This window comes from Styela clava, chromosome 1 (assembly GCF_964204865.1).
Source record: "Styela clava chromosome 1, kaStyClav1.hap1.2, whole genome shotgun sequence".
NCBI classification, from domain to species: Eukaryota; Metazoa; Chordata; class Ascidiacea; order Stolidobranchia; family Styelidae; genus Styela; species Styela clava.
Window position 1 is genome coordinate 10,888,513 of NC_135250.1, and position 26,730 is coordinate 10,915,242.

General features: G+C 34.1%; 1 protein-coding gene across 1 annotated transcript; it reads left to right on the forward strand.

Annotated features, from left to right (window-relative positions):
• The first annotated feature begins 20,228 nt into the window (after positions 1-20,228).
• On the forward strand, positions 20,229-23,577 carry LOC120348297 (uncharacterized). The gene is made up of 6 exons (XM_039418417.2): positions 20,229-20,387; positions 21,077-21,154; positions 21,369-21,532; positions 21,795-21,924; positions 22,780-22,964; positions 23,280-23,577. Exons 1-6 carry the CDS (start codon positions 20,252-20,254, stop codon positions 23,421-23,423), a joined length of 837 nt encoding a protein of 278 aa, XP_039274351.2. The 5' UTR covers positions 20,229-20,251; the 3' UTR covers positions 23,424-23,577.
• Positions 23,578-26,730: the final 3,153 nt, after the last annotated feature.

Below are 26,730 nucleotides of genomic sequence, written 5' to 3' on the forward strand. Positions count from 1 at the left end.
ATATATGGGCCATTCCAAGCAAAAGTTGAATTCCATTTTTTTTTCAAAAGGGTAGTAAAAGTAATTTTTTTGTATTTTTTATATCAAAAGACATTAGAATTTTGTTGAACTGCATTCCTTTCACCAAAAAAGTTAAAATTTTACCCAGGTTTTTGATGGTTTTTAAAAAATGGCCTAAAATGTAGAAATTTTGGTATAATAGACATATTTTGTGATGATTGATGACACAAAGTGTTTTATTGTGTGATACAGTTATTTCATATGAAATAGACGCACTGAATTTAAGTTAATAAAGTTTAAATGTTTGCAGTGCTGTAGGACATTTCTTCACCCATTTATCACCAGAATTTTAAGAGATGATAGAGGCCGCTGTTCTGAAGTGGAAAAATGTCCTGTAGTGTCACGTCCTGAAGTGTCACATACAATATGCACATTATTGGCATGGATTTATAATGTTACATTAAGTAACTTAAGCAACACATAGAGGGGTCCTTCAGCTACTGCACCAGAAAATATTATAGGCTCCTGCTGTACCATCGTAAAAATTTACAGCACAACACAATGCCAGTTGATGCATGGTAGATTTGACGTCCTGTAGCGTCACGCTAGATTTTACTATATTTTTTATATCCACTAAGTAAGTCTTGGGTGTAACTTTTGTGCAATTTTTGCATATTCAATAAAGCAACTGATTGGACCATGAAACAAACATGTAGCTGAAAATATAAAAAAATATTGCATCTAACAACACGCAAAATTTTTGAAATTTTCCTGTAGTGTCACTTGGAATAGCCCATATATGGCAATGACATCAATGACCTTCATGAACAACCTGTACATCATGATTTTAACTCAAAAATAGCAAATAATACAGAAATCAATGAAGATTATCAGAAATCTTATTTGAAAACCCTGCTGAAATAGCACCAATTATAAATTCAACTATTGCTAATTGCTGCCTATTTGTTCTTGTGCGATTACTTCTTACTTCAAAGAATTATCTGAGAATCTATGGGATTTATCTAAAAACTTTGAGAGCGCAATGCTTAAAATATCCACAGAAAAAAGCTAACTATTGAGGATATAAACAACTTGAACATAAATTTTCAATAGATGAAATGTTACATTTTAGTGTCTACTACCTATAGTCAGTATTGCCCCAAGCAGTCTTCAGATTTAACAATAATGCAGAAGAATAGAAGATTTAGCTTTAAACCAAATATATAATTTCTATTCATAAATTTACTTAATAACTTAAACTATGCAAAGTAATAACATCTAACGGTACCCAAAATTTTTAGAAAAGAATCTGAATTATAGCTTCGACATAGGAATTTGAATTGATATAATGCTCATTAAAAGATACCATAAATTGTATCAGATAAAATAAAATAGACTATAATAAATAAATGTTCCGGATCTTGAATCCATTAAAAATTATATCGAAGACCGCTTGGAATTGATCAGAACTCACACAATTTCTATACCTTGGATTGGCGGTCAATAAAATTGTAACCTTTCTACAAATTTATTCACCAAAGGTTGATGTGTTTATAAGTACATGATGAATAGTACGCCAATATTGATTTCTATTAGAACCATAAACATTGTAATGTAAATTGTGGCAGACTGCCAAAGAATGAATAGACATCAAAGTGTGATTTTATTATTAACAGTATTGCAGAGATTGATGGACATGATGATCAATGCATGTTCATAAAACAATAAAGAATTTAAAACTGCAGGGATGCATGCTGTGAACGAGAAAATGAGGGAGCATATATTTAAAAAAATTATGGCATTTCAATTTCAAGTTTTGGGCTTCTTTAATTTGAATATTTTGAATCATATTTTAAGAGCAAATCACTTCAAATATTCATGATTTTACAAATTATTCTAATTCCAAGTCAGAAATTTTTCTGATTAGCAACATTTGCAAGAGTGTTGAAATACTAAAATTAATGATCTTTATTTTCCTTGCTACAGCAGTATTGCAATTATACAATATACAATATGAATCAACTAATGAAGTAGGGACAGGGAGATCTTACCCCATTATTACAAACTATAGTTTTACTACACAATTAGCAAGCATTCAGCTTGATTTTTCAGTTACTTTTAAACGTGTTATCTAAGTCAAGTATACACATTTTATTGGGAAGTTGGGAAGCAAACAGTATAATTATTATTTTCTACCAGGAATGCACACTTCAGCTTTGATTGTGCAAAACATATAGAACTACAGTGTAAATGAAACCTTTTTACCTTCCAGATCAATCCCAGTCAATTTTGTGGTTATATAATATTTATTCAGAAATTCAAAAATACGTCTTCTATATAAAATATCTTGAAAACACATGCTCATCTAGTACTGCAATATTGTAAGAATATGTCCAACAAAGCAATTAAGATCATACTAAATGATATTTACTGTCATCTAAAATGAAAGTGAATAGGCTATGACATTTAGGTTATTATCAGTAATAGTGGCTTGATATCATTACATTCGTGAATCGTGGTGGCTACCAGGCCTAGTTATAAAAGCAAGCGAAAAACCTATAAAACATAAAGTATGAAATATCACATGCCATTTCAATGACTTTGCTTTTATTGCTATTTATAGTCACTATGTATAGCTAAAATCATAATGCCTCTCATCTAGCATTTATATATTGTATGAATCAAATGCCATTTAGCAAATGCTCTTTTAGGATATCAAATGAGATACGGATATATTACCAACGTAAATCTAAAATACTGCAAATGCCTAAACTACACTTTCCTACTAAATTCAATTCAATATGCTCTTTCGAAGGGTTGCACAATACAATAGATATGAAATTTATAGCAGCCATAAAAGCCAGCAACCATATTGTTAAATGAGTAAAACCCTTAAATAGAACACTAACTGTCAAGTGAATATCAACCACATAGCAAATATACAATGCTACTACAAGAATAGATTATCAAAGTAAGATATTTGAATATTATATAACAGTCTACCTAGACTACACAAGGTTTAGAATTTGGGAACACTGATGTTCCCTTTCTAAAAATAAAGTAAGAGTTATATTTAGAACGAAATCTATAGGGAATAATAACATTCCTAGCATGAAGGTACAATTTTAGCTAGAAATAGCAATGATGCAAATATGCTCAATAATGATACATAAAGCCGCAATTCCTGTTGCAATAAAGATGATATATTTCACAAAATATATCTTGCAACTGGGAAGCTTACACACAACATCATATCACTAAAATATGTTGAAGAATTAGCATTTAAGACATAAAAACATCTACTAGATAAGTTTCATGTATTCACACTTGAGCAAACCCAAGACCACATACCAGTAATATAGCAAGACTACTAAGCAAATTTGTAATCGCTAAATGATGCATATGCTGTCACTTGTATCTAAATAATCGGTACTCCTGTAGTATGTGTACCAGTACCAGGTTAGGGTTAGGCCATAATTTTATTACGATTTTCCTTATTTTAGTTCGGGGATTGTCTGTATTAGCCAATTGAATATACCCACCTGCTCATAGGTTTCAGTTTACACAACTTGATGTAAAATAGGCGAACAAAATTAGTTACCTCCATATTGGTACACATACTTCTGGAGTGCCAAATAACCAAATGGTTTTTCACACACAGATATGTAATATATATTGCACTTCAGCAGCATTCACCAAATAGAATTTAAATACTGGAAATTCTGACATTTTACATAAATATCCTGACAAAACTGTCTGCAGCCCACTAAAAATCCTATTTTTACCCTTTTAGGAACCCGTGCTTTAAATTGACACAAAGGTACAAGACACAAAAGAATGGAAGCCAGACAGAAGCACACTGCTGCTACTGCATTAAACTTTATGGCAACTTGACCTTCTAAGAGTGTGTTGACACCAATTCTGTTAAAGAGTATAATTTCATGCATCATTGATTCTGCTCAAAGGGGTGTGGCATGGTGTGACAGCAATAAACTGAATGAAAGGAACCATTCTGATCCATTAAATGACAGGATTACCAATTTGGATTGAATCCTATTTTTTTTAAATAAATGAAAAGAAAGAGCCAATGTCTAGTCGGAATATGGAGCAATAATTACATTTGCCTGTTTGCTTATAACTGTTTAACCACTGCTTAATGATCTTTTCCCCGTATATTACCTAGTTATATGACATGAACTAACATTCAGGACAAATCGAGTGATTATGATTATCTATAATGCGAATTAACAAAATATGGTTGAGTTCCATACCAGAGTAAAATATTAGGTCGAGTGCCTAGATTCAATCTATGTCATATAATGAGTTATAAAAGCAGGTGATGAATATTTTTTTTTTTATGTTCAAGTCCAAAAAAGACTGATATTTGAATTCCAAAAATGTTTATTAGTATTACTACTTCTGTTTCAAAACTATCGTTTAGATTAGTGGTTAGAAAACTTTTTGCTTATGCAGCATTAAACTATCAGGAAAAACCAACCGCGCATAAGAAAAAAATGCTGCTTTCAATGAAACTCAATTTTGTGTTCGTTAATGTGTACCTTTGAATAATTATGTATTTGAAAAATAAAATCGATATTTCGCCGCAATACTGCTTTCAGTTATCTAAATTACTAAAAAAAAATATTTATTATCTTGGAATTGCCAAAAATATCAAACTGGATTTTTAACTTTAATGTATATTTATACCCATAGTTTAAATGTAGTTTATACATTAATTTTGACTAATAATACTAGATTAGATCCATCATGGGAGCAATGTGCTTGAATAGTTCACTTTCCTTTTTTGCTTTTTTTATTTTTTATCATTTTGCTATAATTTTATAGTTTTATCAACCTAAATATGGATTAGCGTCAACACCACCATGTCACGTCTTACATATATTTTTCATAATATTAATGTTATATCATTTTCAAAAAGCTTATTTTTCAAGCCTATTTCTCCCATCTTAATTATTACATTATTTATAAAAAATGACATTATTATAAAAATAATATCAACTGGGCAATGCACACAAATTTAAAAAATTCGGCCTTCTATACATGCTGCAAAGGACAAATATAATAACCTATTATATCTCTTTCATAATCAACCATTTGTTTGCTTTGCTACCATCGAAATAAAGAATTTCATATGATTCAGTATCCAATCAGTCTGAAGCTAATAATCAATACACTGTGGCAACATTCGTCCTTTCCTATACTGCAGCTAAGCACCTCTGATAAATCAATGAAACAACCCTAAAGGCTTAGCATAGCCTTTGTAATGAATAAATCAATAGCATAGGGATGTAAAATAGGCAATGCAGACTTGTAGCATTTTGCTCAGGCATTTACATAAAGCTTTGCTTCCAGTCTAAAGAATGTTCAAATTCAAACTTTAACTTAAAATTTATTATGTCTTATTCAAACAAAGCATAAATCTTTAAGTGTTGACAAGCGAAAAAAATTTGAAAGGTAAAACAAAGTATTTTAAAATAGCCGCTATCATTGCATAATCAAAAGGATGTTTCCATTTACCGTGACTGAAAATATTACGTTGAAATACAAATACTAACAGTAACATCAAATAAAAATATATTCTTTGTTCCATAGATGATATAAAATCTTATTAGGGGTGTGGCAAAACACACCATAGACAACACCCCAAAATTGCACTCCTATGCTAACTTGCAAATGTCTCGAAACTATGTTACAAAACCAGCAGAATTGAGCCCATGCTATTTTGCCCGAGGCGTTTCTTCTTAAAACACGTTTGCGTGCGTATAAATTAGCGTTGTTAAATCTTGCCAAAGAATACATTGCTATATATATAATTTTCTGATAATTAGCGATGTTCAATTGACGAGGCAGTCTTATATAATAGAAAGCTAGACTTAGTACCACATAGCTATTGGAAATTATTAAATTTGTGTCACTCTCATAATCTGTATAAACACAAAAGCTTAAGCATATATCATGATTGACGCCAATGCTATGCAGCAATATGTGGAACACTTAACCCATGGCCATGTATGATAGTGGTCATCATGTATACATCAATTCTGAACTTTTACAACTATGACACACATATTTAGGCCAATTATAGTAATTTAATAATTATCAATAGTCATGTTATAATACTTTTTGTGCCCAATTTAGCTGACAATAATTCAGTGGTTTTAGACAGATATTAATAAAGCCATAATTGCTGAAAAGAATGGAGATTATATCCATATTATCTACCTGGACTTTTCATATAAACATCAACGATTATTATAATGTTTATATGAAATTGATGATATAAAAAAAATTTCATTTCAATCCAAAATTATAGTTGAGTTCACATTAACAAAGAATCTGATTAAGACAAGATTATTCATCGGCCATAATTACTTAAAATGATTAAAAAAAATAGACTATACAGATAACTTCCTACCCCAATAATAAATTGATGACACACATCCTTGTTTACTTAAGGTAATGATTCAAATTTTCCTTCAGCTTCTGGAAACAAAATAATGAGGAAAAGGCCAACCAAATAAATAAAATATACAGTTAAACTATATTGAGTTTATGATGCTGAATATAAATGATTGTGGAACATTTTTCATATTTTGCCTAAAGGTAGGCACATGGAATGAATCTACTTTGCTATCCTTAATAAAATTTTTGCACTTGCAGATAATCATGATAAAATCAGGTGTGCGATGCACCATCATAGTTTTGTATTGTTAAAATACCCCTTGGCATTTCATTGATAGCCTGCAACTTTGCTAACAGATGAGTTTTCTTTACTTCTCAGTGAGTGTATATCACCTTGCATGGAGCAAATTATTGTAATAACAAATATAACGAAGATATGAATCAGAATTCAATATTATAGTTGGTTTAGAAAAAAAGAGTTACAAAATTTCAACACATCTGTTATCTTCACCATTTTCATGAAAAAGATCATACTTTTTGAACGACTAAAATGACATTTCACATTTTTACTCCGCTACCAAACACATAGAATATATCCATTGAAATTAAAATATAATCAAGTATATTTAAACGACATAATTTCAGCATAATAAGCTATTTCGATATGACTTTTTGATCTACAGATCTGATCACCTTTTGAAAATTTGAGGTAACAACATAATTTTTTGTTTAGTCTGAAGAAGATATTATCACATACTAAATGGTTGCTTTTTACATCCCAGAAATTAATCTATTTTTACACTTATAGAAATTTTGAATCAATACCGTACAATTTGTGGTAATAGCGTTTTTTAAATACATGCATAGCTGGAGGTAATTTAATCATTTTCAGATGAGTGTATAAAAAATCTAAGTGTATGATGAGTGTATAAAAGTCTAATTTGCTTTCATTAAAAAAATTGAAATTGGTCGCACAAAGCAATCATTTGAGACAGATGTCCATCTGCTGCAAACTGTGTTAAGGACAGAATTGCTTCACCTTAACACTAATTTGCTATCGTAAAAGGTTTGGATTCGTGTTTTGGACAAATCATTACTTCTTACACAAAATATGGTGATAAAATATTTTGTGAAACTAAATGCTTTATCAATGCTTTACAAAACAAAAGTAATGATAATAAATGAGACCTATAAATGGATTTCATGCAAATAATGATAGCCTATATATAAAAAAGTTTAATGTGTTATTTTATTCACACAAATCTAGAATTAAGCATTACTACCCTAATATTTATCTGTTATTAAAACAGACACAATTAAATTTTGAATGTACACCATACCGAATATATACTTTTCTATTCCATCTAAAGATGCACACAAATCTAGAATTATTTGGAATATGCCAAATTGCAAATATTTTAAATTTTCAAAAATTGCAGCATTTCATTAGGCCTACTATAACTTCTATACATTTATATGCTTTACACATTGTTTTAGTCATACAGCCAGAATATAGAATCTCATAAAACCAACAAAAAAAAAATTAATATAAATGTTGCCATATCAACAATTTTAATAGGCTAACTTTTGCAGTCAAAGTTTAAAATTTTTGATTCGATTATCAACAAGAATTTTGTTCTACTGGTTATATACTTTATGATAGTACTGGGTATATTCCACAAAAATACACACCACAGAATTGTTTTGCATACAGACAATTTAGAGTCCCATAAAAATCAACGTTAAAATATATGAAATTATATGACCTTCTTTCTAGATTCTGCATCATAGAGTCAAATATATCGAGGATTGACTACATCAATGCAGCATAGTCCACCAGCTGTGGCTTATTATACACTAACGGATAATGTTATAACTGTATTTGTTCTTTAATAGTACAGGGTATACAGGTAAAGAAAAAATGTTTAGACCCACGGACACCTCAGAACAAGATGTCTCTGCCCTCTGGTTCTATGCCCACGCAAAATCAAGTGTGGAAATACGGTTACCAAGCATGCGCAAGGCTTGATAGCCTTGATTGCATATTTCCTATCGAAAGTGAAATATTTCGCTGTTTTATTATTATTTCTTCATTGTATTTAATGGACATGGAGAAAAACTGGAAAGTTCTAATGCAAACAAAACAACATGACCCACTGCAGCAACTCATCTTGCAGTTCTGAAATGAGCCATATGGGCGACAACGAAGCATTAAGGTGTATAAACAAACAAAAACATAGGAAAACGAATAAATAGGTTTAACTTAATTAAATCATAATTTTTACAGCCGTACAAAGTGACAATGTTTTTCAGATGCAACAATTTCTGAATGTGTGTACTGATGAATGCTAGCTGGTTACCAGTACCATACTGCCATAGGTGAAATGTTGGAAGGATAGCGCAATGTCTGAATGTCTACTATTAGTAGTACTAGGCCTACTCTCTGATGTAACTCTGAATTCCAGAATTCTCATGGTGGCAGTCAGTCAATCGTTAATTTGTCGTCACAAAAAACAAATGCACAAAGATTGGTACAGAAAATAACGTTAAAACTAGTAACGTTAATTGCGCAACAGAAGTCAGAAGTCGCAAGAGACCTAGTTGGGTCTTCAAGCAGCAACACCTATAATGATAGTCAGGATAGTGTTGTTACTAGTTTGTCTGGTTGAGTGTAAAAAAGAAGTCTGTAATTGCATTCGCTACAAACATTGGCGGGTCTCATGTAGTTTCTTACCTAACATACTTCTAGTCGGCGTAGCATGACAATTATTTCACGTATCAATCTTAACCCCCACCTGACTACACCATCCAAAAATTAAGGCATTACGACGTCACAGTGACGTAATAGAGCCCTTCAAACTACTGAACTATACGAACTGCCATCCAAGACGCGCAAACAAGCACCCGAAATCGAACAGTTATTTCTCTCGTTTTCTCGTCGCAACGATTCCAATAGGAGAGTGACCGATAACGTCAGTCAGTTCTTTATCGTCGGCGCCAATGCCATTTCGGTTGATCGAGCGTATATTTGGCAAGCTCTATGACGTGATTGTGATGTCGTAGTGATTTAATTTTTGGATGGCGTAATCAGATGAGGGTTAGAATTGACATATCAAAAAATTGTTATGCTACGCCCACTAGAAGTATGTTAGGTACGGTACGAAACTACACGAGACCCACATTGGCTAGGTATGCAATAGCAGAATAGTCATGATGGTGAACATATTTTGACTATAACCCAAATACTTTTTGGAACTTACAGACTTGACAGCGAGCGCAACTTTTCTAACATACAGTACAGCAGTACCGTACAGGTACCGGTACCGTATATAATAAAATTAGTAAAAGAGACAAATCGAGAGGAATTTACAGCAAAGGCAATTTGAGGAATAGGGTACTAATTCAGTGATTAAAACTTCTAGCCCATACCGGTACCGCCATAAAGCAATAAGGACGTGAAAGCACATGTTTGTGTGGAATGTCAGAATGTGCCACCGGTTTGCCGGTGCAATTAGCACTGCCATACTGGCTGCAGCCTGCATGCGCGTGGACCAATTACCGCACCGTACCGGCTGACCGGTATGTCAGATTCAGAGATCCCAGTAAATTAGTTTAAGACGTGCCGATAACAACATGCCTACGCAATTACTGAATTAATGGCACAATTTTCCAATGAACAGATACCGTACTGGTAACTCATTAACTGCAGACGAACATACCGACTATCGTAACGACGTGTGCTATGAAACAAAAACAAAACATGAAAACGAGTTCACTTGAACTTATCGCAATAGCGATCGCCGAAGGCCGATCAGCTCAGCACTGAACGAAACAAGGGAATGTATAATAGAACCTGCTAAATAGCACAAATATATGGCCGCTAGTTCTTTTGTCTTCTTTGACAAGATTTATTAACTGCCAGCCAAAATGAAACAGTTACAGTATATCAATAATAACTATATCGAAAAATAAAAAAATTAGAATGTTTCTTCGATGGGAGGGACCGATACGACCATGCAGTCATCAAAGTCGAGCTATTATGATCTCATAGTAAAAGATGACTATTATAAATAGCTTGTATCATATTCTGGAATTCAACATCGTAGAAAATTATAGAAAGTAATACCAAACGTTTACAAGTTAAGAATGTTGCATGTTCAAAAAAATGCATGTTAACGATAAACTATGATATTTATTGAAGTTAGTCACATTAACATAAATAGTATTACAGATTAGTGTATTCAGTTAATAAGCATATATAAATATTGCATCTAGTGCTGTGACAAGCCGAAATGGGATATATTTTGGAATAAATAGTCAAATCAGAAGTTTATTTTGTCTTTTTAATCAACATAGCAGCGATTGGTGAACAATACAAATAAAAAAAAAACAAGCTTAATAGACGCTCACAGCAAAACAAAAAAAAAGTTTAAAAAGATGATGAAAAATTAGAGTTGGCCAATTAAAAAGAAAGAGCACCTGTTTGTAATCTACAATATATAAACTAGATAGCGATCGGAGAGCTCCGACTTATCGATCTGCGATTTCGATTCCTTTGCTTTGACTCAAGAGCGACACCGCGTGTCACATCACTAATTAATTATCAACTCGCTAATTATACGACATAATTCATTCAAAATCAATAAGATTTTGGTCCGAGATATGATGAACGCACATGCAAAATTTGGAGCAGATTCAACCTCGCTGACATACCAATGTGTCTATATTTTCGGTCTAACAGACAAACAAAAAACAGACAAATACCTATAAACATACTTAACGATCGAGATCAAAAGGTACCGTAAATATATATATATATATATATATACTATATCTGTCTTTCTCGCACACACAAAGTTTTAAAGCAATTATAGAACAAGCAGCTTGAATTATTCGAACGGGTGCAGATATTTCCTGAAATGTTCCAATGTATCTGAAAAGCTTATAAAAAGCACTGGTGTTGTGAGTTTCGTAGATGTTTTCTTCTACACTCACCTTGTCAATAAGGTATTTCTAAAGGATTTCCTAAATGATACAAATTAGTCTTCGAATCTAGCGCCGGTTTTAAAACTGAAAATGTGAGTCATGTCATGATCAACAGTTGGCGACATTCTATTTGAGGACCTATACCTGAAGCGCTGGCTTTGTATTTTTACCGTACAGTCGAGGGGTAATTGACTCTGACGAGGACATGCTTGTATTGATATTACATAGTATATAGCGACCTTTTAATTTTGTTTATTTGTTTTCTTTAAATTTGCAACTGAAGTGAACCTCATCTAATCCACACTATCTACATCAATGGTGGTGGCAAAAAGGAAGCGTACCGGTACCGTTATACATAAGGGTGAGCTCGAATCACCCACAGTGTAAGCTCAGTTGCAGTGAAGGATAGCGCAACTTGGATTTGAGCATTACTCTGGGTTGCATGAGCAAGACATAGCATTCGATGAAGCGATAAATCATGAAAATATTCATTTTTTATTTAACAAGAGAGCTATGCTCAAATATCTGGACACGCCACCCAATGGCAATAATTTTGATGACGTCATAAAGAAAAAAAAAGTAATAGCCTTCTGAAGAAAAATTTTATCTTTAACCACTGAAAATTTCAAAGCAATTGGTCCAGTATTCGAAGAGAAAAGCGATTTTTTAATGATAATGACGAAAGAAAATATCACGGTTCGAGATGTTGCTACCGTGTGTATTGAATCAGAAGACTCAGATTCCGGATTTGTGGTTTATTATGAGGCAACTTCACAGTTAAAACAGCACAAAACAGAGAACACAGGAAAACACGTCCGGCCGCCAGCGAGGCGACCGGAGAAGAGGCGGGAAGCTCTTTTTTCCCACGACTCGATGGTGATCGGAGTCCCACAGCAACCGGACCCGGATGAAGTATATCCAAACCAAGGGTCCTCAAAAAGCATACAGGCAAATACAAAAAGACAAACTAAATTAAAACACACGGATAATAAAATCCTTGACAAAAATAATAATAACAACAAAATTTTGAAGCGATCGTTATGGCCACTAAACGTGTCCAATAAGGTCCTAAAATATGTCTTCTTGATTAAAATGGTGAAACCGTCTTTTACCGTTAATACTGTTGATTATGTTTTATGCAAAACACGTCTCTGTTATATATGCATGTTCCAACTATATATACTTGAAACAGGCTCTTGATTGATTTGAAAAATAGCTGAACTGTTTTGTTAAGTTATTTTACCAGATGAGCTTGCGATATTAAATCTATCCCAGAAGTTGCATGAGTGAGAAAATCACGGACAATGACATTTGTTTGGGTGATTTATTCATGATTACTGGTAGGCCTGTGGCGCAACTCTCGACGATGGTTACTGGTAAATAAAGAAGTTTTTGTATTGTATTCTACTGATAATATTTGTTGAAGGTAGCTATTTTGGGAAAATAATCCCATTTTATCATACAAATATATACCATGCATAGGCTTACCATACGCCCCGCTTTAGGCAGGACAGTCCCGCTTTTTAGCGTCTTGTCCCGCCGTCCCGACAAGTCGGCTAAAAGTCCCGCTTTTGCGTTCAGCCATCCAGCATAATACACGAACATGTTCTTGTTGCTGTGTAGTGCAACGCTAGCCTACTTACTGAAGGTGAATGCGTTATTTTGAATGTTTCGTTGTTGCATGAAAAAAAGCTTAGCGAAAAAATAAATTCTCAATGCTTGAAAACGGCAGACTATTTGATTCTTTTTTATTCCTTTTGCTGTACATAAAAAAATCTAAATTCGGATCATTTGTATCGTTAGCGTCTATTCCGTTCTATTTTTCGAACTGAACCCGATGTTTAGACAGAGAATATGCGCATGAACTCTCGATGACAATATGGTCAATGAAGACAGCCGGGATGGCTTTAAATGTAGGCCTATGTAGTAAAATCGGAAACTGTAAAGTTACAGGATCACAGCTCAGAGGTCGTGTCTTTGGAGGCGTCGCGCTTTGAAGTCCACAAAATATGGTAACCCTAACCATGCATTGTTATAATATTGTGTGGGTGCCATGTTGTTTCGTTTCCAGCTTTTTTCTAACAATTCTTTGAATGGTCTGAAAAAATATTATTTTGAATTTACTCATATTTATAGTTGTGTATTTCTTCCTCAACGGGGAAACGATTTTATTGTTCATTTCTCTGTTAAACAGAGTCATGCTTAAATACATTTATTTTTGGAATATCTTCAATTTTTTATGCTCAACTGTGAAAATTGAGAATAAGTTTTATAATGTGTTTCCATTTGGCTCTGCCTTAAAAGTACAATCACAATAAGTTATTATATATAATACTGGTCGTTTGTTATTTACAAATGGGGAATTTTATTTTTTTTACTATCTTATTTCTATGTGATATTTATCTAATTTATTATTACTGGATTCTCATTTTCGTGTTTTCAGTACATGTACCAGAGCATGTAGTGAGACTTTGCATGTACCTTGGAGGTGGGGCGCAAAAACTCAGAGGATAGAACCTCTCTGAGCGTCTAAGCATAATTTACTACAGATTGAATTGACACTAAAATTTGAAGTTTCTAGTTGAATACCAGTCTTAGTGTTGGCCTGAGCCTAACGTGATTTTACGATTTACTGCGAGCTTCAAAGCATTTATAGCCGGAAGAACGATAGATAGATGGGGACCTGATTTTAGTTTTTGTTTTATGCAGTAGGCTAAATTGTGATTCACAAAAGTTTAATGTGTTATTGATAACTTTATTACTTACGGAAATGCGATGGCAATATTATGTATGGTTTTATCCTTTGCAATTGATTAATAACGTCGAAGATTGAGCACAGAAAACGCGGTTCAATCGATCAATGAACTCTAACTGGCTTCAGATTTTCGTTTGTCCAACTGTATTTATACCTACAAAATATAATTAGAATATAGCACTAACCGGCATGCATCGACAACAGTGTCTAAAAATTCTAAATCATCCTGATTTACATAACTATTCAACTTATTGACAGAATGTATTTATATCGGAAAACCAGCATTGTAGTTTCGTTTTATATTCCCTTTGCCCATTACGCCATTCTGTGGTTCTATCAAGAAATCCCTTTTATCGATTTGGCGACCAGGAAAGTATCAAACCCACCCAGTTTTATTCAGTGATCCAACGGCAATTTAGAGTCAAAACAAGGCACAGTTCCCTATAATTATACCACGCATATTATTTCTAACAGAACTGGCAATTTTCAATATATATTATAAATAATTAATAATATATTAGACACACAATTTAACTTTTCGAATTTTATTCGTTAAAATCGAATGTATCTGTTAAAACATACGATAAATTTTTCTATCAATATCTATCAGTATCTAATAGAAAATATACAAGTTACAATGAATTCAGCAATATTAGATCATTAGTAACTACATTCTCCAATATTTGCACTGAATAAAGAGCTCTTAGCAAGCAATTAATTGAACTTTTCATACATTGACTAAATATTATTTTATCCTTTGGGAATAAGACATTTTTGGTAAGGTGGTAAACACAGTTCAATTCCTAAACCTTCAACCTTCCGTAAATAAGTGATTATAATCATACGCCCACTGTAGGTGTGATTTTACCCCCTTTCGTAAGGTGCGACAGCAGCCCAAATATTGCGTTGGGGATTTGGGCAGAATTTTGGAAAAATTTTGTCAGATATAATGTCCATGATTTTTTGGGGATTTTCCAAAATGTCGGTCTTTGATATCTTCCTTGTAATTTTATTTGCAACATCATTCACTGTATGCTTAAACGAATTTTGTAATTCAGATGTTTCGTTCAACAGGGCACTAACATGAGACCACTCTTCAACAAATCTCTCCATGAATTCAATACGTTGGATAGGATTGTATATCACAGTTGCTACATTTTCTCTTAATTCTGAGGCTTCTCCTGTTTTCAGTTTGGTCACGTTGCCTTCTAATTCATCGAATACATGCTTCAAAACCGTCAATTTACCTTGAAGCTCATCGATCAACCTTATGTCTGTCAAAAGAATATTTTCAGCAATCTCCCATGTATTTTTATCAACTGTATCCGCGCATTGAAATACAATAAAGAGATAAAGAAAACAGAAATAAAGTACTAAGAATCTCATTTCCAAGTTCCTGAAAACAATTATAAATCACAAATTAAGTTAACATTATAATCTAATAGATATGGAAGAAGTAAATGTTTGAACGCAAAAATAAGTTTCACTTTGGGTGTTGGGACATTTTGCACGGATTATTCTCCTAATAGCTTAAGAACTTACTTCTGAGTCTTTAAGGTGAATTGCCTAAACTCTGTATATTTATAAAAGCAAACCATATACCGACAAAATATAATGGTCTTTAAGGTGTAGCAAATTTGATATTATCCAATTTAATAAGTACTTTATTATATTTAGACAATTTAACAAGGACATTGTCATGTTTTTGTATTGATAAATACTTTTAGCTTTGCCAGAACTTCAACATCAAAAATCCATGAGTCAACTAACGTTAAGAAATCGCTGTCCTGTGTGAAGTCATTTTAATAGTCAATATGACGAATGGTAAAACGCTTGCGCGGTTTCAAATACTTTCTGTTTATCGCTGGTTAATCTGAATTTACTCATTTAACCTCAGTGCCTGTTACAATTCTGCACATTCGACCGAAGTGTGCCGCCTCGACTATTTTAAATACGTTTTGTGTAAGAGTGACAGGATTAATTCGGAATAAACAGCCAAACAAGATTTACTCAATCTACTCATCTATAAATTCCATATGCGCTTCGTGTGTTGGACACAATCGACTGTCATTTGATAGCCTTCGGTTCGTGACATGTGCCACCTTGTTACAATGCTTTCTTAAGCCATATGTTAATTCAAAAAGTAAATTCATTTGTATTTACCTGTAATCGCTATAATTTTTACGGCAATTTTTCTTACAACCAACTCATTTCATCAAGCGTGGTGAAGAGATAAAAGTTTCTGGCGCGTACTTACACAGGAACTTTCAGAGAAGGTAGACAGTGAGAATTAATTACTATGAAAAGCAGGTGAATATAATGCAATTGACTATAGTGAAACCACATGCTCTGTTTCCTGAATGATGCCAGTAGCATTTGTCTAGAATCTATATATGCAACCGGTGTCCTTATTCAAGCCCTGAGATACTGTATTACCCGAGACGAGTTATTTTATAACACGTCGCATATTGGTGGTATATGAGATCAGCATACGGCGTCATATTGAAACACGAAAAACTTTTGATTACCAGGTTATTATCACGCGGGGAAATATGCAATGATGAACGTCGTCAACGTTGTGGGAAATCTATTGAGGATTATAATAGAATTACGTCACAATATTACAAGCAATCACGTGATCCTTTCACAGGTTCAGGGTTCTGGTCTATTCTTAACCTTATGTTTAAGATATTTTTTTAAAAAACTCCAGTTTTATAAAATTCACAACCACGTATCTCAGAGGTCGGCAACCTTTTGTCGCTCACGGGCCAAAATAAGGGTTGCAAGTCATTTGCGGGCCGCGCATATTTTTAGAAAGTTGAAAACCAAACCAATTGTTCTCGAATAGAATATAGATTTTTTACCCCATTGCACTGCATCTCAAAAAATTCCATTTGAATATTTACGGCGCCATTGAATCCTTTGCACTTAGCGTCAACTTCTCTGCGTTTTGTTGCCATTTGTCTTATTTTAATTAAATTATAGGCTCATTAGACCAGTAATTTTAACTTATATACTAGTTAGGTTATAATATAATTTAGTCTACACGTCTCACAATAAATTCTGTTACGTATAGAATATAATCGTCAAAACCGCTGTTTTGTTACTATAATTCAGTGGAGCGTCGCGAGCCGGATCGCACTACTCTGCGGGCCGGATCCGGCCCGCGGGCCGTAGGTTGCCGACCCCTGAGTATCTGTTTTCTGGCCATATGGAGTGGAATTTTCACATTTATGCTGTTAAAGATGAAAGCCGGTTACGATCTAATTCCATGGGGAACTACAGCCTTTCTATCGGATACCAAAAACTTGTCGGGTATAGCAATAGGTAACTTGTCATTTGCTTCAGATTGACGTATACTAGCAGAAGTAGTGCGAGGCACTAGAGCAAAACTTTATTGTCGCTAGCCGATCCAATAAATATCGAGATCTAAAACCTCTAATAATGAACGTATGTATACATGGATCACCCAATTAGACATTATTCCAATGGAAACCCAAATATGCTTTATATTTTTCATTTCAAATTCCTCAAAACAAGTTGACTTCAATGGCCACCCGAATAAGCATTGAGAAAACTCTTATCGCAAAGCTTTTGAAAATCCACATGCAACGGCAACACCGTGTAGAACAGTGGTTCCCAACCTTTCTACCCTGGCGGACCGGTAAAATTAAATAAAATGTACTCGCGGACCGGCAACAATTGAAATGAGTGGAACAGAAAATAATACCCATTATGACGGCGGAAGAGAGATTGCATAATAAACCAACGTAACTTCGACTTATAAATCAATAAAAGCCTACAGAACGAAAATATCACGCATGCTGATTGGTAGGTTTCTGAACGTTGCAAGATTTAACGGAGCGCCTTCGCGATGAATCGGAACCGAAAATGTCAACAGTCACAGTGCGTCTCCATTAATAAATCGGCAAATGAGGGGGTCGTTCGTGATCGAGGCTAGCACTGATCAGAGTGTATTCGAACGAGGTTTTGGATAATTTAGTGGTTATGATGAGATGTATAGTGACGTAAACGCGCAAAATGGCAAAAACGTGCCCGTTTCGTTTTAGGTGGACAGTAACGGGCGAGGGCGATCTCCAAAGACAAGCATTGGAAGCGCTATAAACGCCGTTTAGCGAATACAAAAGTTAATTCGGCAATAATTCAAAGCTGCTTTCGTACCACTTGAAATATTCCCTTGGATAACTAGTGGTGCGCGGAACTCAGACTGAGAACCAACTGCTCTAAGGCATCATAGATTGATGACTTGTTGGGACAAAATTTTAAAAGACCCCATACGTGCCTCATGCAGTCAAGTTCCAATCAGATCGAGGCGTGTAGTGAAGGATAGGATAGGATATATCGGGAGGATATATCGAAAAATAACAATGAATTATATTATTTATCTTTATAATGCTATTTTCTGCAAAACAGTTTTTATCTCTCTTACAATTATATTGTAGATATTTTAATAAACATTTCTCTACACTTGGTCTGATCACCCTGTATATGCATTTCATATACTATATAGTTTTCCTTATAAAGAATTGTTCATTGTGTTTTTATTTTTTTATATTACATACCTTGTGGATATTTCATATGTGTGGAATAAATATATAAATGTTAATAAATAATAAAACATTTTACAAAAAAAAAAATTACGTCTTGGTATGATAACGTTGATATATTTCAAGAACTCTCGATGCCAAAAGGTCAAAACAATGTCTGTGTTGGTATGATAACCTTGATATGATATCAGAAACTTTTGGTCGCCAAAAGGCCAAAACAATGACTAAAAATAGTACTGAGAAATAGTAAATTAATTCACTATCGTCACAATAGTCGTATTGCGGAGGACACAATGCATAAGAGGTTTAACAGAATGTCATTGTATTGCGTAATGCATTTTCCTCCTAAAGCCTAAATCATTGAATAATATTCCTTCCCCAGCATTGTATTGGGAAATTCCGCTGTTTGGTATAACTCATGATTCATCACCCGATTAACTCCGTGTACGTGTAACTAATTAGTCATGAGGTAATATCGACGTGCATCCTACTGCAACGCAGCCACCCTATTTAAAACCTGAAACAATGAAGATATTCCCCCAATACGTATTCATTGGCAATTATATAAAACGACCAGTGGTGGGATTCAGTGGGAAACGTTCTTGGACTGCCTTATAATCAATGTTCTTGTTTTTTTTGGACGTTAAAAAAATTTAAAATATTGAATATCGACAATGCCTAATCGCCTTTTGGGTAAAAAAAAACTTTCGCCATGTTTACTGCAGAATTGCATTGGTTTCGAGTTTGATTTAGTGCCAGTTGTTAGCAGTGCATAAATTGATAGTGCTGATTGGATTTTGAATTTTTTATTTCCATATTTAGATATGCTATATGCCTATATTTGGTTGCAACAATTTTTAATAGGTAGTTGCGCAAGTCAATAAAAGGTTGAGCTCCTTTTTAGCTCTTTTATATATTTATTAATAAAACTGTTGGAGTGACTGACTTTGAAATTCAAAGTGGACATCTGACTGAATGTAGTAATACTATGGGTATAATGAACTGGTGGACTCTCCTATGAATTGATGTAACAACCGTGTGAGTTTTAGTCTCAAAATATCAATTTGGTAATAATGAATTACCTTGATCTATTTTACTGAGCTTTAACTCAGTGCTCTCACCAATAGAGACATTGAAAGACACTATTTCTGACATCGCGAGGCCACAATTTGCAAGTTTCATTAATTTTTATTTTGATAAATTAAATTTCAGACTTTTTTCAGTCAATCTCAGAATCTAGAGAAGAGGCTGCTATGTGCGTAACACTCTCTGTACATTTTGGCATGGAAGTATGCTAAGTAGCCTATTCATCACCGTAGTTTACAACCTTTAAAATATTATAATTGATCTTGGGGTCCTACTAGATACAATCCACAGTACAACAGAAAACGTAAACCCAACCAATGAGAAATACTGATTGACGGCCATTTGTGCCCTGACAAGTTTTACTTATACGTGTTAGGCTTACTACGTTTCATTTGACTTGCAGATATACATAAATCATTAATTAAATTGTAAGATGCAGCAATCTGGAGGCTACCTTGTACCAAATGTGAGACCTGGCGAATATGTTGAACCAGTAGGTGGATATGTTAATGACAGCATTCACGACGATTCGTTTGTTCTGGATTCTTCTGGATATGTACAGATCGAGGGTAAGGTTTTTGGTAGAACTGTAATATACGCCCTAGTCACTTAGTTACTTTTTTAACATATAAAGATCTGCGGATTTTCCATTACATGAATCTCGAGATTTTTCTGATGCTATTTTTATGAGATTATATTCAAAGTTTAAATGTAAGTTATTTCTGTAAACCACGGATTCTTGTATTATTACCTGTCTCGGTCGTGGATAGCTGATCAATAAAATGTTGAACCCATGTAAACTGTAATCCTCACTTGTGGGAAATGTTTTAGACAGAATATATATACCGATAGGTAACTATCTACTGTTCTTCTGCAATATAGAGCTCTAATTCACTCTATAATGATACAGCGCTCCGGTACATACTCGTATGTGAAGCAAAAACATTGCATACGCAATTTTTCTCTAGGTTCATTTTTTCTATTGATTAAAAATAAATAAAATCCCGGGCTAGCAAATCTACTGAAATACACACGTATAATATATTCACGTAACATGATTTTACTCTTTTAACTATGACATGAAATTCCACTTTTTGTTATGTAAAGCTAATTTGCCCCGGTTAATAGCATAACTGTTTTCGCTTTCTCTTACGCTTTGGATATAGTGAGCAAAAATTCCGAATATTGGGAGAATACGTTGCAGTTTACATCGATATATAAAAAACGAGCCCAATTTAGTGCTATTATTATTTTGCAGCACGGAGTATACCAATCGCGACACCTGGTGTTTACGAAGCAATACCAAACATTTCAGGAGAATTAGAATCGACATCCGGTGGGTTACATTCTGATATATACAATTTTTTATATTCATTCAAGTCCGGTACTAAATATCACAGCTTGGCATGTTTGTTTTGCTATGTCTAAGTAAGTTCTCTCTATGTTTAAAGACGTGAAATTGGGAATAAATGTCGACGAAAAGCTAATTCCTACTTCATAAATCATAACACCTTAGAATTAGATAAACATGCAATCATTTTTAATAACAGATAACTCAGTTTCAACATTGCGGTCATTTAATGGAAGCATAGTTCCAATTGCACCAACAATCAAACGTGCGAGTGATCCATGGAGAAGACGATTCATTATATTACTCATCTTATCCCTTTTAACTTTCTTTATAATGTTTGGATTCATGACATTCTTCATTGTGGTAAGCCCCTTATTGTGAAAATTTTGTTTCTCCCATCCGTGCCGTTAGGTAAGGAAGTTTATATGTCTCAAGATTATATCGAGAGTTCAGCGCATTCACTGTAATTTATTGATCATTCAATGTTTCAATATTTCCCCCAAAAGCCCCCAAAAGATCATTTTAAAGAATAAATTGCTTGTGATTTAAAGTACTTGGAGACTAATGGCGTATTGTATCTATAAATAGGTATGAAATATTAAAGTATACAATTTCATTTTTTTAGTTGTACCAGCAAAACGTATATTTTAACACGGACCACAATATGAAAAATAAACATGATAAGGAGGTGACTATTTCATCGAAAAACACAACAACGGAATCGCCTATTGCCCCATCCGGTCAAATCGACAACGGTATTCTATTAATATATGTCAAGCAGGGAACTTGATGGCATTCCAGATTCAATCTTTTTGAATGTTTCACTAAAACTTTGTAATGCATAGTCAGAGAAGGCTTTGCCTATTGCCGCTTACAAAACAGATTATATGTTCATAACCAGCATTCCATTCAAAAAAATTATCGCCTGCCCTTTAAAAGTACAGAAAGCTATTTTAAGTCTAATTTATCGAGCGTTTACGGTGCAACGCTTTGGTCGCCCACCTACACTAAAACATCATGCAAGATAAAGACAATGAATGCATAAGTTTTGAAAACACAAATTAAAACTGACAGGTACCTAACAATACAATGACACCAAGCGCTTGAAATTCTGTTTGATCTGGATAAACAAGGAAGTCGATTCTCGGAAAAACATTCGTTATGCTCATAATCTACTTTGAAAATGTCCAACAGTTCTTTCAGAAGAATTCAATCAAAGCAAGGTCATGCGCACTCCCTCTAACGAACATTCAACTCTGATAAAATTTACGGGCGACCACAGAAATGCTAAGAGTTATTGACTGAATTATCAAGTCTTGAATCAAATGTTTGATTTGGTTTAAATAATAGACTAAAATACAACACACAATCAATTTGGGACAGTGCTTTCCGCGATTAAAATCTTGTACGCTCAGTTATAGTGGAGGTTGTGAACCTATATCCACCCATATTTTTTCAAACCGTAAATATTCTGAAGATTAATCATTTAATAAATCGCATAGAAGTCGTGTTCATATCATTTATTAATATACTTTATTGCATAATCTTAAGTACAGAGTGAAGTAGCAATTTATTTACTCAATGATGCAATTGAAATATTCTTTTTTCAGGGGTTTACTTCTACATTTCTTGTGTTCATTGCGACTACGCTCAAGCATATCAAGAGTGTCAACAAAAATCAGCAGAAATTGCGAATATTCAAGACAAGACAACAATAAACAAAGTGAGAGGCCTTCTCTACGAAAACGTTGGAACAAGTAAAGTTGAAGTTGAAGTGTGGATTAAAAGAATTTATGTAAGTTTTTTGTGTTGTAATTAATTGTTCGTCCAGTATTCGCGATCTTAAAATTAGGTAGTTTGTCAAAAGGCGTTTTCTATGTTTGGCGAAAAAAACCTGAAACAATAGTAAACATGTCGTGCAATTAACAATGTTTTCTATCGTATAACTTGGAAGAATGTTAAATTTTCTTTCACTTTGCTACTTGTTGGACAGTTTTTGAAAAAAATTCTCCCAGTGTTTTGTCTTAAAAAAAAGTAATGTTGAAATACCGATTATGGATGAATTATTATGTCATGCTTGATATTAAATTTTCACCAATTTTATCTTTAGAATCCTGATCACGAGAATTCACATTTCACAGAACATTTAAGTCCTGCTTTAGTACTGAGTGGCAATAATGATATGCCAAGGTTTTTACCATCTCCACACGTTACATCAATACAAGGTGTTTTATGTGAAAAATGGCAAAATTAGTGATTGAGTTATTGTTATTGAAATTATTATGAGGCATATTTAAGTTCGCACGGATTACAAACGAATGATCATTTCAAATATTCAATATTTGAAATTTAAACATGAAGCATGGTTAAAATTTATCACTGTATATTTACCGTCAAAACTACCTGAGGTAAATTACATACTTCAGCTAATTCATGCTGTTTTTTTAGTATTTTTTTTTTTGTATCGTTAATATTCTATTTTATAATCAATTGAAAAAACATGATTAATTCTCGAGTATTCTAGTTTTTATTGAAAATAAACTGAAAACGAAAAAAAAGTTTTACACTGTTTCTGGTGAATTTGAGCATAGACTGGTGTAACATGACTGGTGTAAATGATTTTGTGTAATATTGTGAGAAAAAGTGAACAAATCATTTTCTGGAGAGGTCTCAGGTCATCAATCAGCGTCACATGGGTCCAATATCTAAATCAGATTGGAAAGAGCGGGAAATCAAATTTATAGAGAACTATTGTTGTCAGGAAATAATGCTTTGAAGCAACTCCCATAAAAATTCTATTGGAATCACTCAATTCACTAGATCAGTGGTTCCCAACCGCCGGTGTCGGTCCGCGAAGCTTTTTTGCCGGTCCGCGAGAAATTTCGTTGTTTTTTATGCGTCTCAATCGCGTTACCGAAGACGAGGTTGCGTTGGTTTATTACGCAATTCCTCTTCCGCCGTAATATTGCGACATCTTGGCGCCGAGTAATCACACTTTCCGCTTTTTCGGCCCCGATTCATCGCGATTGCGCTCCGATCGCTTTACCGAAGACGAGGTTGCGTTGGTTTATCACGCAATTTCTCTTTTTCCGTCAAATTGTGACGTCTTTCGCGACATCTTGGCGCCGAGTAAACCCACTTTTTGCTTTTCGGCTTCTATTCATCGCGAATGCGCTCCATCAAATCTCGCAAGTTTCAGAAACCTAAAAATCGGCGAGCGTGCTTTTTCTGTTCTGCGCATTTTTCCTGATTAGTATGACCATCCATATAAAACGTTATGCATATTTTCTTCGTTTAAACTAGAAAACAGTCAAGAACGGTATAATATTCCAGTAAGATATGAACTTGTTGCGACTCTGCAGATGGTCACGAAACGCGCAAAAATGCATGGGCTGCAGAGATCTTTTCCAGTATTTAGAGCAGACACAGTAGAATGTCGAGCCTGGTGCCAAGTTAGCGACGACTTTGTCATTGTAATATAAATTCATTTCGTTCGAGGAGTCGATCAACTGCAGAGGTATTAATATGATGAACCCGATGAAAAAGAAAAATCTTGATCAAAATTGTGCCTCTACTTTACAATCCAGCTTTAAGAAAGAATCACTGTCACAATTTTGATAACGAATACCATCACTAAGAAATCGAGCAATCAAACTGTTGTCCGTATTTTCAATCAGTTACTGCGTTATACGAAAAAACATTTTTTTTACTCACTTCAATTGAAACGAAGCAAAGAAATCGGCTGCACGCCATGCACTGCAGAGCTACGTGTTGCAATAACTCATTTGAGGTCTTGTTTGCAATCTTATATTGGAAACGAAACAGTGGCAAATTTCTCATTAGAGTTAATTGTGTTTGTACGTGATTTTGCATGTACATGTTTTTATGTTTAATGCGTGCCTTTCTTACGCATAAAGGGTGCCCAGTACTGCATTTTATCACGAAAATAGGTATTATTATTTTATGTTTCACCCATTTCAATTTTTGGCCAGCACATTAATTGATAGTTTTTCTTCGTGTGAAATTTTTTTAATTGTGCCTTTTTAGTCTAGAATCATATTAAATGCCCGGCATTACAATATATTATAACTGTTCCGGTCATTTCAATTTTTTGCCGGTCCGCGAGTACATTTAATTTAATTTTACCGGTCCGCCAGGATAGAAAGGTTTGGGAACCACTGCACTAGATGACTCCGCTTGGGCTACATGGAGCAAAGTTGGTCATGCTGGGGAAAATATTCGCGGAAGCTTACGGTATGTGAAATAATTTTCAATATTAGTGGGTCTTAGAATAAACATTGAGTAGCATACAATAGAAGTGAGAAAAACTTTTACCAATCAGGGCGACTAAATAGATATAAGCGCTGTCTCTCATCGTTGTAGATTTAGTGTATGCGTTAGCCAATTGACTTGATAACTTAATTGCCAAACGCCAATATAAACTATCAATGTTAAAGCAGTTATGCATGGCCCATTGATTCAACGCTAAAAGGATCCACTATATATCCATGGCCGATTAAAAACTGTTTCTCAGGAATACATTTCGACCGACTCAAGAGCAGGGGCGGACACTTTCCATAATTTTGGGGGGGCGAACTTGGATCGCCTACCGAAAAACACCGCGCCGTGTATCGTCACGTAACAATAACCTGTCGATGTCATTCTCTAAGTATTAGCATGTCAGTTTGCTACTCATATATCGATTACCTAGGCTGCTTTGCTCGGACACGAAACTTGCGCGTCACTGAACCAATTTCTTGAATTCCGCGAGAATTAGCCCACGGCTCTTGCTAACATACAGAAAATAACAAATTTGAGGAGTCGTATTAGGTTATTGTTTCAATTCCTAGTTCTGCATAAAGCGCACTAACGCCGTTTCGTGAAATTAGAAATGCAAAACAAAGTAACAAGCTATTGTGCGAATTTTTTTCCTAAATTTTACCAAGGAATTATCATTTGACTAGTAGAATTGCCATTATTGCCGATTTATTAAATCATCATTTGAACTCGAAATAACATTCAGGATTCACGCAATGACTTTGCAGGGTTTTTATTTATAATTTAATACGAAAATAAACAGGCACAAGTTCAGGCGCGCAGCCAGGATTTAAAAAAAAAAGGCGGGGTCAAAGTCGGAACTTCCCACTGCCGTCTGCAACAAGCACCGCGATTACGCGCTCAATAAAAGAGCCGCCTATTTGAGCGTATAATGATTTTTCTGTCGATCCATGACAGCCACGAGATTCTAAAATGTCCTTATATATTAAATTGTGTGCAACCTAACTCGCGGTTGCGACTTCTTACGTCAAAATAAAAATATTACTAAACTTAAAGTACCACGGCGATATGTGGACATAAAAATATGAGATAAGCTGCCTGATGTATTTAATTTTGATACGTATTTTTGCAATCTTCCGAACTCGTTATCGTCGTTACAAAAATCTCGATATCTGATATAAAATCCGATATAGTACAATTTTAATTCATACAATGAAAATAATTATAAGGTATACTAGTAAATCAAAAATACAAATACACCGCCTCGAAATCCACGCGGAACA

Coding starts and splice junctions, on each gene's coding strand:
- LOC120348297 (XM_039418417.2), top strand. CDS start 20,252: ATGCAGCAATCTGGAGGCTACCTTGTACCAAATGTGAGACCTGGCGAA. Junction 21,155..21,368: donor AGAATTAGAATCGACATCCG/GTGGGTTACATT, acceptor TTTTAATAACAG/ATAACTCAGTTTCAACATTG. Junction 21,925..22,779: donor ATCCGGTCAAATCGACAACG/GTATTCTATTAA, acceptor TTCTTTTTTCAG/GGGTTTACTTCTACATTTCT.